The 14862-nt window shown below is 41.2% G+C and overlaps 1 protein-coding gene across 2 annotated transcripts in view; it reads left to right on the top strand.

The window, feature by feature from the left end:
- LOC148501121 (G protein-coupled receptor family C group 5 member C-like) overlaps nt 1-14219 on the top strand; it is a 37946-nt gene extending 23727 nt beyond the window's left edge. For both annotated transcript variants that reach the window (XM_088451019.1, XM_088451018.1), the window contains exons 2-4: nt 2591-3671; nt 9273-9337; nt 13181-14219. In XM_088451019.1, the coding sequence (XP_088307145.1) occupies nt 2597-3671; nt 9273-9337; nt 13181-13255 (1215 nt within the window). In that variant the 5' untranslated portion in view covers nt 2591-2596 and the 3' untranslated portion in view covers nt 13256-14219. The remainder of the gene's footprint in view (nt 1-2590; nt 3672-9272; nt 9338-13180) is intronic.
- Nucleotides 14220-14862: the final 643 nt, after the last annotated feature.

Here is a 14862-nt window from a genome sequence, read left to right on the forward strand (position 1 = left end):
CTCACAGGTTTAGCAGGGCAGACCTGAGTTCAGTGTGAACAGGGCTGACCTGGGAGTAACCCAGATCAAAGGTGCAGTGTAAATGGGTCTGACCAGGGTTGGAACCATGTCCAAAAACCCAGGTCGGACCTGGGTTTTTGGTGGAAAAGAGGTATTAGTTTCAGTAGAAACTCCACTTGTTTGCTAAACATAGACGTTCCTTTGTATTGTAACTAAACTCTACAGTAGACTAGCAGTAAACTGTTAATCTGATTGCCCCCTACCTTGCTTAATTCATTACTTTAGATTTTCAGCTAAACCCCCTAAAAGACACCCTGAGGTTATGTTTATGTCTGCAGAAACCAGTGTTTGCTGTGGCATGATAAAAGAACAATGGCAAATAGAGCATCAGTGTTAGCAAATCTGCTGAATAGACTGAAAAAAAACAGAATTTTAATTGCTGAAAACGGTTACATTGCTATCTACAGGAGGCAGTGAATGTGTGACCGTGACTCAGTTTAAGTGCAAACTTTATGTGGCTTTATAAAGAGACATTGCTAATTTGTGTAATCAGTTCTTATTTAATTAGTAAGACTGTGCTTTCATGGTAAATGTGTCAGTTTATCTAAAGGCCATTCATTATTTATATATTGTTATTCTCTAAGGGAACCATGCACATTAGAATACAAACTGGCAGTTGGATAGTATCAACAATCCGAAACTGATTATTATTAAGTGCAATAATTTCTACTTAACTATCATATCATTAGACTTAATTACATTAGCCCGCAGTATACTCTGGCCCACGGATGTGACAGACGGACAGCCTCCAAAAAGTGGGACTGTCCCGCTGAAATTGAGATGGTTGGGAGGTATTCATTCAACTCATTGAAAGTACCTCTGGAAATACTGTGGCCTTGATTCAGAGTTGCACGCCAGTCGTCTGCAAACCGTTCTTGAGATTTTTTAGCAAACTGCACATGTGTCGGTACCTAAAAATTCAATATAGAGGAATTACGGGTTATTCAGAATGCAACTGGGTGTTAGCACATAGGCAGAATTGCAGGCTATTCACAGTTTTCCGTATGAAGAGATCTGTTTAGTTTCATACATATCTCTTGCACCAAGAATAGGGGTATTACAAATGTGCGCTGAAAGTAGGTGGCAGCTACTATCACAAGCGGATGGACGGGGGGCATTGCGGTCACATAAGTGCAGCCTACTCTGAATACAGGTGGATATTCGCATTAATTTCCGATCATGAATAGCAGCTGCAATTGCGGACACTTTTTGTGCGACTCCGAAATAGACAATGCATTGTTATTAAAACCAAAACAATAGATTTTGTTGTGCCACCATTACCAACATGCTTGCTGGTCCCAAGCAAAAAGCATATTGGTAGTTGTAGTTCAGTAACTATGCAGCAACTGCATGGTGGTCATGTAACCACTGTAACTTATTTTTTTTAAACTGTCCATTCATCCAGATGCACCGTGTGATTGCCTAACTGCATGGGCAGAATTCCACCTACAGCTTAGCTGAGCTGTTAGATGGAGTAGACAGAAAACATCAGTCTTATGGTGCGTACACACTACACGATATGCTCCCTGTCGTTCATGACATTGAGCACACCCGCTGAACGATATCATTAACGATATCGTTCAGCGCCGGGCTCTCTCCCCCATTCCCCAACATGCAGCAACTTGACGAGATCGTCAGGTTGGCCTGCATGTCAGCCTGATGAACGACCCGCGGGAACGCGCGTCGTCGTTATCGTTCATCGTTTTGGGGTTAAAAATGGACGATAAAGTGGACGATTGAACGAAATCGTTATCGTTCAGTCGTCCACTTTATCGCCCAGTGTGTACGCACCATTAGAAACATTGTATCATTACTACAGTACCAATGAATTATCACAATTGTTATTATTGTGATTGACTGTTAATAACTTGCTATGTACAGATAAACAAATACTGCTTACACTCACAATTCTCAAAATAGTATTATGCATGGTACAAAATAAATGTACAATTATTAATTATATTATATTGCTAGTAAATACATTTCACTAAAGTCTCACTTCCAGCGTTTTAATAGAATATAGGCAGCACTGGTCTTCCTTCCTCTATGTGAACCAAACGAGGCAACAACAACTCCCAGAAAAATGTCGAATTAATTCTTGTCATCTGCGGATAGAAACTATTGTAAGTCAGAATATTAATGAATTCTTGAGGGTACTCTTAACATTGGAGGTCACAGAAGGGATGAGTTTTGGGGGATGGGATGTGAAAAACCAATCCAGGATGCTAAATGATATTGCACAAAAAAAATCATAATATGAGGTCTCTAATGAAGAAACATTCTGTAAATTCCAAAACAGTTCTCCAATGTCTTCATGTAGAATGAGTACCCAGTCGGGATTCGTCCACTTAGCCATATATATATATATATATATATATATTAGGCTATTTGTATATACACCCCCAATACAGTATGTATATCTTTGTTTTGTTTTTTTTAGAGCACATGACTATACTGTAATTATTTTTATTGATATCATTGATAATAAGACAATACCCTTGATTTACATTTTCCTTTTTTTCCCCTGTAGAAATACATGGAGATGGCACATACATATTGCATGTTAACTTTGTGTCTGGTGATCGTTACGAGAGAAGCATACACTCAGAATTCATCGTTGTCAACTTTGTCGCTGAATTTATCGACCACTATTCCAATATTGCCAGCAGGTTGTGGCCAGGATGTCAAATCGATATATTTTGGTCTGTGTGATCTGAAAGCAGCCTGGGGTATTATCCTAGAAGCTGTGGCCTCCTTAGGGATACTTTGCACTCTTGTCTTAGCATTGATATTTGTAATACTTGCCCCGTCAGTCTCTAAGGATAACCGCAAAGGTGCTCTAGCCATTAACGTTCTGTTTCTTAGTGGGGTCCTAGGTTTATTTTGTTTAGTTTTTGCCTATATCATCGCACCTAATTCCACAGTCTGCACTATCCGCAGGTTTTTGTTTGGTGTTCTGTTTGCCAAATGCTTTGCCTGTCTGGTGGCACATTCGGTTAGACTCAACTACCTAGCATATCAAAACCGTGGCCCGGGTGGGCACTTGGTGTTTTTTCTGGCTCTTGGACTTTTCTTGGTAGAGGCTGTGATAAACGTGGAATGGCTTCTCATTACTGACGTGCGTAAAACCGTTCAGGGTACTGAGGTACTTGGTCACCCATGTAATATAACCAAACAAGACTTTGTGACCGCCTTAGTCTACGTCATGTTTCTTATAGTAGCATCGCTGGTCATCTCTTGCCCAGTACTCCGTGGACACTTCTTACACTGGAAACGTCATGGAAAGCACATTGTAATAACTGCATTTTCTTCCCTTCTCATCTGGGTCACATGGATTGTGATGTACCTCTACGGCAATGAGACGTTAGGACACTTTTCCTGGGATGATCCCGTACTGGCCATTGCTCTGGCATCAAATGCCTGGGTGTTTCTCTTGTTTTATATTATTCCACAGTTAACGGAAATGACGAGATCTGGATACAAATATGAGGGAGATAGCCTTAACATATTAAATAGACAAACTGAATTCCCACCCTCTATAGTAATGGAAAATAGAGCATTCTCCATGGATAACCTGGATACAGCTGAACCAGCGAACTTTAGGACGGAAAGTGAGTATTATTAAAAGTGCTTAATTGACTGTCTGCACAATAACTCAGATCACAGCATTATGGTGCATACACACGGTCAGATTTTTCTTCAGATCTGAACGATAACGATTAAAAAAATCATTCAATCGTTCATATCTGAAGGAAAATCTGACATATCTGACATGCCTGAACGATGGACGATGAACGATGCGCGTTCCCGATGGTCAGATAACGATATCTGACATCTGATGTGTTTGCAGTCAGACTTGGAAGATTCCATTCATTTTAATGCAGTCAAAAATCGTTCAAATCTTTGGTAAAATCGTTCATCTGACAAATCTGACCGTGTGTATGCTCCATTAGTTTACAAGTCATGCACTAGCTTGTACTTACTTCTAGTCAAATAAACGTGATGTAACATTGAAATGCATTTTCCATTTTTAAATACTTCAATTCAGATTTCTAATCCCATGCCCTTACATGAAGGATGCGGGGGTTCCTGCTTTAAGACACCCTGTCAGATCTGTCCACAAAGGAGCACGGGATCTGTAGACCATTTGGCAAAGCAAGTGTAATGTTGGGCTAGCCTCCTGCCACCACACTCTGATGCTGTAATTACATTATAAAGTCTCTGCATTGTAAATATTGGTGCTGGGACTTTGAAATGTAAGCTTCTTAAGACACTCTAGAAGGATGCCCCTCTGCAGCCTGCTTTAATAGTGGTAAGGCACACCAACATTCATATAAGCATATAAACTGTGTGTAGAGTATTCATTTTTTAAACCACTTTTTGGAATTATTCTTTATTCCACAAAAGTGAACTTCCCTAATCCTTGTCTATATAAAATGAGTGTACTTAACGATTATGTTTCAAAAGTACACGCTTTTTTATTATGTACTGCATGGCCGGACTAACAGCCACTCCTAGATTTGGGGTGCAAACCTGCCCTCACCATTCCCAGGCCTGGGGTGCAAAGTGGCTTGTGACCACATTGCTTAAATAAATAAAAGCACAGAACTCAGCACTCGCCATCATAAATTCACTCACCATAATACATAAATAATGGGTTTTGGTTCATGGATTGATATATCTTACTGACAGCCAGGCATTTAATAATTTTTACTGTTATTAAATTTACTTTAATGCATGGGCCTGGCAGCCTAATCTTTTCCATCTTCCCTGGGGCCTGTTACTCTGCACAGAAAGGCCAATAATAGTTATCTTTCGTCGATACTTATGGGGGGATTCATGTAAGCTGGATAAATTGTGAGAGATAAAGTACCAACCAATCAGCTCCTGTCACTTTACAGGCTGTGTTGGAAAAATGACAGTTAGGAGCAGATGGGTTGGTACTTTATCTTTTACAATTTTATCTATAAGCTTTCATGAATACCCCCTATGTCACATACCATATAATGATTGGTTTTGATTGGATCATCATAAGATACCACAGTCATTTAATGACAACAAATGGTCAATGGGTTTTAGTTTCTGGAGTGAAGCCTGCATTAGATCTATTGTGCTCCCGAATACAACCATTATTTTTTTTTTGCAAACCCTTTAACTGAAGAAAATAATAAAATTTTATATATATATATATATATATATATATATGTAAAACAAAAAAGGGTGGAGAAAAGAGCGCCTCCTAGTGCATTAAATATGTAAATGATGTAACCATCACCAAAGATAATCACCCTCTGTGTAGATGGAGGTGTACCTTATATAGTGGAATTCACCACTTATTCAACAGCAAGAACAATCACAATGATTCCTTATTTGTCCAACTTCTGGAAACCCTCAGGCTTTTCCCTCCATATAGACCAAAGTGAATCTGCAGTAATCTTATTCGCGTATAGCCGCTATACGCGAATAAGTGGTGAATTCCACTATATTCCATCTACACAGAGGGTGATTATCTTTGGTGATGGTTACATCATTTACATATTTAATGCACTAGGAGGCGCTCTTTTCTCCACCCTTTTTTGTTTTACAGATTTTGACGCTGCTTGGGCAGCAGTATATGGGAGTAGGAGCAGCCACCCTATACGTTTGGGGAGTGCGACTTTTGATGGACTGATATTACTTTGGAATCACATTAACTGTTTCAGGACTCAGCGCCGTGTACTACCCTATTTTTTGAATATATATATATATATATATGTGTGTGTGTGTGTGTGTGTGTGTGTGTGTGTGTGTGTGTGTGTGTGTGTGTGTGTATAGATAGGGTACAATTCTCAGACAGTCAAAACTTAGACACCAATATGTGGACAGGGTCAATATTTAGACAATCAAGATGTCAACAGTCAAAATATCGACAGGGACATATCTCAGACGGTATGTAGTTATGAGACTGGCGGCCGCGATAAATCCCGACGGGGGTAGCCTGACAAGGGATTTAAGATAGGTGTTGAAATACCGACGCCTATCCTAATCCCGACGCTGGAACACAGAAGGATGCCAGCACGAACGAGGCAAGTCCGGGGCAACCTTAGTGTTAGCTGCGGGGGGGAGGGGTTAGGTTTAGGTAGCATAGTGGGGTTAGTGTTAGGTTTGGGGGGGTTTAGGGTCAGGCACCACTGGGGGGGGGTAGGGTTAGTCACTAAGGGGGGAAAGGTAGGTTTAGGCACTACTGGGGAGGGTTATTAGGGTGCAGGCTGGGGAGGGTTAGGGGGAGAAGGGGGGAGGGTAAGTATACATACCTGACCCCTGTTGGGATTCCAACAATCGGGATGCCGCTGTCGGTATTTTGACAGGAGGCACTCTGACAGCCGGCATTACATACCGATGGTCAAAAGTAGACAATCGATGTTTAGATAGTTTGAAATATCGATATGGACAATATGCCGACATGAACAATGTAAACATTTGAAAATTTCGACATTCATAATACTGACAATACAAAATAAGGTTAAAATGTTGACAGCTGAAATACAGACAGGTCATAATGTCAACAGATATAATCATTAAACATCAGCACCCATATGACGATCATCGTTATAAAAGATTGATGAGTTAAAGCGATCAATTCATTTATCGATCAGTGTACTGTACATCAATGAGCGATGACGGCGCTCATATTGGTTGTCTGTGATCTAAAAACATAGATTTTTTAAAACACCACTTGAAAAACCATGCATGATCGCTGAACAGCTATCATTGAGAAAAAAACCTTTACATATTTTAAACATAAATGATTGATAGCAAAGATCGTTGGTGAAGCACCAAGCCTAACTTACATTGATGATCAATATAATCGGTCATTAACTGCAATTCCACCTTCAATTTAATTTTGTTCCTGGTGTGTAGGGTTATCTATAGGGTTATCTACTCATGTCGATAATAATGAAAGTAAATTTATGTATTTTTTTTTTCGCAACCAAATTTTTTTAGGTGGTAAATAGTATAAGCTTTGCCCTAAATGTAAAATGCTATGGTCAGTTTGTTATTTTAATATAAAAAAAAAAAAAATTAGACATCCAAGTTTAAATAACAAATTAACCATAGCGTTTTACATGTAGGACAAAACCTATAATATTTACTGCCTATAAAAGTTAGGTTCAGAGAAAAAATATATATACAAATTTATATTTCATTATTATCAAACATATGTAAATAACCCTATAAAATAGCCTTATACACCAGTAACAAAATTAAATCGAAGGTGGAACTGCAGATGACTGACTATATCGATCATCGATGTAAATCGATCATCAATATACTAATTTATTGGTTTTATTCATTAGTGATTTATATCGATGATTGATGTATGGGTACCAGTGATTTGTGATTATATCTGCCGACATAATGATATAGCTGTGGGGCCGGAGGCGGTGTTTGTTGTGTAGTGCAGACCGCACTCACTGCGGTCTGCACTACATTGTGGGGCCTGGTGGACACTGGTGGGCAACGGCGTTGCAGCAGCATTGTTGGCTGCAGGGGCTATACAGCAGGCCCCAGTTTTCCCAATGAAGCAATGTTTTGCTACTACATTGCACAAAAAGACCAGAAATCCCTAACTGCTCACATGAGAACCCAGTTGACCTATGGCGTTCGCAATTGTGTACGACATCACTATCACTTAAGAAGGAGTTTACCATCCTTGGGTGTTACAGGGTGGAGACTGGGAAATGACCTAAAGTGAACGGAAAAAGGTGTAATTTAATGGGCATGTTATGGAGATGTTGTGTACTGCAGGTGAGCTAAGCCTCACTAACTGGTAACAAACACTGTGGGGAAAAATGTATTGCTACAGTGGGGAATGTATTACAACAGAAGTGATGGGAGGATGTTACTTCCCTAGTGTTACTACATAGGTTGTTGGAGAGAAATGTGTTTCTAGTGAGGGGCAGGATAGCTTGCTATGGGCGAGGTGTATTAATGATCGCATTTATAATGTGATCTTTAATGGACATCTCTGATATATGCTGTGGACCTTTCATATTGGGATCCATTTGTTTACAATGATACAGCCCGCCCCCAAAGGTATGATACATCTGCCCTCATGAATTGACCACACTCACTATATGGGCTGCATTGCAGCCCATCCTCTGATCCAAATCTGCACACATATTTGTATCACCCAATTCAATCATCAGACCGAAAAGGATTGTGCACCCCTGATCTTAGTACATGCTGTGGTAGATTACTGGAAGGCGCATGCGAGATGGACGCTAATGCGACCGCTGCTGCGAATTTGCACAGACCCCAGCTGCAAAAATATGCAAATAGTTCCAAAGCATATACGAGCATAGGGACGCCCTCTGCTGCCTTCTCACATAAATATCGTAAACATCGACAGACATCGAGCATCCATGTTGCCCTTGCGGAAGGTCTGACCTGCTGCAGATTTGGCAGCTCTCCTGACACGCAGAGAGCTCTCATGCTGCGTAGGAGATCGCAAGGGAAAATTTGTACACGTCCATGTAACAGCCTTTAAACGGTCAAACACGCCTGCGTTTTTGTTACCACCTCCAAACGCTGACAATTTGTCACTCACTTTGCGATGGATTTCTCTGTGCATCTATAATCACAATGCGATCACTGCCAGCGCGTAGTGCGGCTTATACGCATGTGCGATGGCAAACAATCGCTCGAGCTGCATACGTAATCGCCGTTCCATCAATCTCTGAATAAGACCCAATAATCACTGTGAGGATGGCACTGTCTGTACCCACAGTATCTACTACATAAATGCCTGACAGTCTTTGGATACAGCTTGAAGCATACTGGTCTACCACACATTGTGGTCCACAGAGTAATCTGCTGATCACAATCATTCAACTTCATCTGAACCCAGATCAAGGCCATGTACCACATAGCTGTACAACCGTCCATGCGTATGAGACATAAGGAAGATAACCTCAATGAGGCTCCAGCATGCATGACAAAGCTAGTTAGGTTCTTTAATGAATTAATTACCTTCACTGACCTCTCACACTGATGTCTTATATTTCTGTTTTCTTACTTAAATACAGTTAAGCAATAAAGTGTTTTCTGTGGGATCCTATAAGCAACTGCTACTGTATGTGTTTTCTACATGTGTTACACATATACTGTACATATAGTGTTTACCAATAGTATTTTATTCATTTTATTTTTTTTATTTTTTTTTGTACTAGACAAGCCAGTTTCTCCATATAGTAACTACAATGGACTCTACCCCACTCTACCTCTGCACCCTGTGGTAAGTAGAATGTGAAATGGAAATGACGGTGACTGCAGATAGTATTCACTGTCTGGTATTTTTCACATTTTATTTTATATTTTGTCATTGTCTTAATTGCAAATGAACACTGACAATCATTGATAATTACAAATATATTTATCCTGCTTGTTTTATAACTTGGTAGAAACACCTTTCCAATTACACCTGTGAGGGGATGGGTATGAGATCCCGGCAGTCGGGATGCCGCTGTTAAGAATACCGACAGCGGCATCCCGACAGTCAGAATCCTGACACCCATAAGGAAAGAAGGTAAGACTAACCCTTACCCCTACCCGAAGCCTCCCCCCCCAGTGCCTAAACCTAACCTCCCCCTCCCCGCACCCTAAACCTAACACCCCCGGTGCCTAAACCTAACCTCCCCCTCCCCTAACCCTATCTATCTATCTACAGTACAGATGTAGCCACGCTCATCTATGCGAGCGCATCGCGGCATGGATGGCGTGACTAGCGCGTCCGCGGCTATGGCATAGGCGTGCGTATCCATGCGCATGCCATAGACTTTAATGGAGTAATCACCCGCTGCGAGTGCTCGCAGCCTGGCGATTGCTGTGCTATGCTGCGATGTGTGGGCGCATCGTGGCATAGATGAGGCTGGCTCCATCTGTATTTATCTACAGTATCTATATATCTATCTCATATCTATCTATCTCATATCCATCTCATCTATCTATCTATCTACAGTCAGGTGCATAAACATTGGGACATTGACAGAATTTTCATATTTTGGCCTCTATTCACCACCACAATGGCTTTGAGTTGATAGTCCCATTACTTTTGGCCCCTTCAAAAGTGGGAGGCACATATAGAAACTGTTGTAATTCCTACACCGTTCACCTGATTTGGATGTACTTACCCTCAAATTAAATCTGAAAGTCTGCAGTTAAAGCACATCTTGTTTGTTTCATTCCAAAGCCATTGTGGTGAATAGAGGCCAAAATATGAAAATTCTGTCAATGTCCCAATATTTATGCACATGACTGTATCTATCTATCCATCTCACATCTATCTCATATCTATCTATCTATTTGCTTTGGGGCTCATTTAAATTTGGATATAGGTCAATTTTATGACACACTTCTCAGCCTGAGCAACGCACATCCACTTTTACACTGCACTCATTGGTGCTGCTTTCACAATCTGCATGAAATGCTTTTTCAAAGGGAACTAGGGCTGGACTGGCTATAGGGCACTTCTGGCAAACGCCAGTAGGGCCGATGGCCTCAGGGTCAGCTCGAGGAGGGCGGAAGTGCCCCCACCCTCCACCTCCCCACCTCTGGATTCACTATGTGAGCTCAGGGAGACAGAAGGGGTGGAGGCAAAGATAGGCCGGTGCGCTCTGCTCGCCTGGGAAAAGGCCATGACTCGAGTTAACCTTGGTCAGGAGTTGACTAATGACCTCAGTGATGTGTAGCAATAATAGTAACCACTGTGCTTCATGGAAGTGATCTTGGGAAGATGCAGTGTTACGCTTCTTCCAAACATATCACTTACCTTTGAGGCCAGACAGTTAATTATTGGTCTCATCAGAATATAGCATCTTCCTCCACTTGGTATATTGATCTCCCATATGCATTTTTTTAATTGTTTATTACCACCCACACTAAAAGAGCAGATTTTGGGGGTGCTCAGAATATTGTTATTTCATAGATAGTTTTTCACCATCTCACACATGAAAGACTGTGACCCTAACAAGCGCCCTTTTCGCGTTTGTTGAGTTTTGAGTTTTGCTGTATGACCTGTTCTAGACAGTTTCATATATTCTTTCCATTTCGTTTAGATGGACTTGATGGTGCTCTGGGGATACTTTATGTAATAATATTATATCCTTCCCCTGCTTTTCGTTAAATGCTTCTCAGACTTGCAGACTTGCTTTGATTGTTCTTTGATGAAGCTATAATATATATGTCGAAATTGCCCTAAACCTGTCAAAGCAAATATCTGGATGCTGTCAAGTTGTTTCTTGTGCCTGAAAGTAATAGAACAGTGCCACCTGCTGTTGATGTCTGGTACAATGAGGCTCAGCAAATAATTGACAACAGATTTAGGGGCCTATTCATTAAACCTAAAAATTCTCTGGAGATAATTAGCTTTAGAACTCTCATGGAGTTCTACCGAATTATAGGTGGAATTCATCATCCCACCTCTCCATAAGTATCTATTCCGAAAAGCTGTCATTTTTGCGATGACAGCTTTTCGGGAAATAGATACTTTTCCCTGCCTACACTACCTTATCGCATCTGGAAACAGTGCTGCGCATGCGCTGTTACATCTGTAAAACCAGCGCATGCGCAGCACTGCCTACAGATGTGTTAAGTTTGTGTACCCCCCCCGACTTACCTGTCTGCGCAGCAGCCTCCGGCTCCATCCTGCTGGTCTGTCATGTGGTTTCCCAGCAGACCACATGACAGATTAGAAAAAAAAAACTTTTTTTTTTTTGTCTAAACTTTCTTGTGCTCTGCTGGGGAGCACACATGTCCGACCAGCCTCCGGAGCCTGAGGACGGAGCAGAGCGCCGGAGGGACTCGTCGGGGGACCTGCACACGCGGATACAGGTAAGTGGATTCTGCTATTCGCCACCTCACAGTGGCGAATAGTAACTGCATCACATTCCGAAAATTGAGAATTTTCGGAATTTGATGAATACCACAATTTCCACATCCCCATACTAATATATGGGGAGTGTGGAAATTAACGCAGGGGAACTTAGCAAGGAGATATCTATGATATCTCCTGTGCTAAGTGGCTACATGAATACCAAAATAACGTTATTTAAGGAAAATGTCCTTAAAAACGTTATTTTAGTGTTGATGAATAGGCCCCTTAGGGACCTATTCATCATAATTAAAAAAAAATCGATGGAGGTAATCAGGTTTAGAACTCGCATGGAGTTCTACCTAATTACCGGTGTAATTCATAATTCCTCCTCTCCATCAGTATCTATTCCGAAAAGTTGTAATTTTTGCAATGACAGCTTTTCAGGAAATAGAAACTTTTCCCTATTTACTCTACCTTACTGCAGCTGTAATCAGTGCGTTCACAAAATCGGCACATGTGCAGCACTGCCTACAGCTGTGGTAATTCTGTGTCTCCCAACCCCTCCCTCCTCACCTCCCTGTCCCCCACCTCCCTGGCTGCTGCAGCAGTGGACCCCGACCTCCCGTCTGAAGAGGAGAAAACAGTAAAGTTAAAAAAATCTATTATTATTTTTAAAACTTTACTGTATTCTGCCGGGAGAACACAATCGAAGCAGCAGCTGGAGCCGGAGGAGGGACGAGGGAGTGACTGAGTGAGCCGGAGGAGGACCTGCCCAGCTGAAAGCAGGTAAGTGTAACCCGCTGTACACCACCTGAGAGTGGCGTATGGTAACACCATCAAATTCCGAAAATACAACATTTTCGGAATTTGATGAATAGCCTAATTTCTACATCTCCATACTAATGTATGGGGAGTGTGGAAATTAACGCAGATAGACTTAAACAGGAGATATCAGTGATAACACAGGGGATAAGTGTGTTAATGAATACTAAAATAATGGTAATTAAGGAAAATGTCCTTTAAACAGTTATTTTAGTGATGATGAATAGGCCCCATAATGTGTTTGAGGACCATAAGGTGAGTACAGCGCGCTGGGTGCCGCTTGCAGTGCTGCAAGTGTTGTATATTTAAAGAAAGGAATTGGTGTTGCAAATTACTACCAGCAATCAAAACTCTAAGCAATGTAATATATAAAAATGTAACTGAGGCATTTTTTTTTTAAATCTAATTGTGGGACAAATAACTGACAATTTTATTTAAACCTAGGAATTGGAAACTGTGAACCACATACCTGTACATCTACCTCGGATTTCAATGGAACCTTGGCGATACCATCTGTGAACTTTGGATACGCTGGCAATATTAATAGCTTACAACTGACAAGAAGGCTTTTCCATTTTCATATTCTGCATAGAGATCACTTGGACAGACTTCAGAATAAGAATTGTAGGTGTGAAGGGATTGATGAGGTTCTGAGGGAAGTGGATAAAATTAATTTCACTACATTCTTCTACCAGTTCTCCTCCCGGACGCTATGAATATTTCATACAGCTGCATTACATTTTAATGATTCTTCGTCTGATTTACTGTGTTTGCTTCATGGCAGACAGTTCTCCTGAGTCTTCATTAACCAACCTGTTAACAATTCAGAAGAACAAATGTTTCTCGGTGCGCAGGACACAGCAAACATCCAGTCAGTTCTGGTCACTAAGCTTGGATACTGAAAGGAGGTGTTAAGTTCAATGCACTGGCAGGAAAAATCCTGAAGATCCTCAAGACATGACAAATAGATTACTGTGACCATACACTAAAGAAAGATCCAATGAAACAATCATTGGGCTCGATTCAATCGGCCTTGATGTTGAATAGCCCCTGGGAGTGAGCTCCCGGAGCTATTAAATTCAACGTGCTGTTTGGTCCGACAGTTGCCAGTTATGTTGGAGTATGCCGGTTTTCGAGATTTAAAATGGGTGTTTAGTCACGAGAACCGGCATTCTCTGACAAAAGTGCAGGCCACGCGGCTGTTATCGCTGCGATTAGCAGGAAGATAGCCGCGCTGCCAGCACTTTTGTCGGATTTCTCCTCGCACTCTCAGGGGGGTGTGAGAAGAAGTACTTTAGTCGGACCAAATAGCGCGGTGAATTGAATAGCTACAGGTGCTCCCTCCCGGGGCTATTCAGCATTGCGCTGAAGTGAATCGAACCCACTGTCTCACTTTATTATGTTGCTGATTAGTTGTCTTCTGATTTATCTATAACAATTCCATAGTATAAAGCTCACTATTGAGTCATTTATATTTTGTGCATGACAAGACAAGAGATTTGTGATTCATCTTTGCAGTGTTGCTTATAAAACTGAGATCATTTTTATAACTGTTTGTTCTTCTTAGGAGGGGAAATACCCACCTAGGACAAGGGGAGGCAGAAGAATAAAAAATAAGTTTCAGGGTGGAACGGGTTGGGTGGTGGTCATACATAGAGATGACAGCAGTTACTATCTAAAGGAGTAAAAGAGAGTTATACAGATGGGACACGTGAAACACCTGTAAAAGTTTACAAAAAGTTAGTGGAATGTATGCACGTTTGCGGAGCATATGTTATTTATTTTCGCACTGTACATTCTACAGAGCTGAGCGTATACAAGTAAGGGCAGCGCAGAGTCATATGCCTGTTAGTCTCCAGTTGTGACTGTGGGGGCGTTGTAGGGCATTCTCACATAGACAGAATACAGAGAGGACGGGTCGGTGGGATTGCAGGCTATGCAGAGTTGGCCGGAAGAGTACAAGTCTCTTTTCAGATTCATCTTTTGCACCCAGTAGGGTAAATTTACTAAAGTGAGAGTTTTTAAAAGTGGAGATGGTGCCCATAGCAACCAATCAGATTCTATTTAGGAATAGGACTGGGCTGCAATCAGGGTTATGCTTAGAATAAAAGTGAATAGGAAATCCT

Source organism: Taudactylus pleione, unplaced genomic scaffold, assembly GCF_031769625.1.
Source record: "Taudactylus pleione unplaced genomic scaffold, aTauple2 ptg000535l, whole genome shotgun sequence".
NCBI lineage: Eukaryota > Metazoa > Chordata > Amphibia > Anura > Myobatrachidae > Taudactylus > Taudactylus pleione.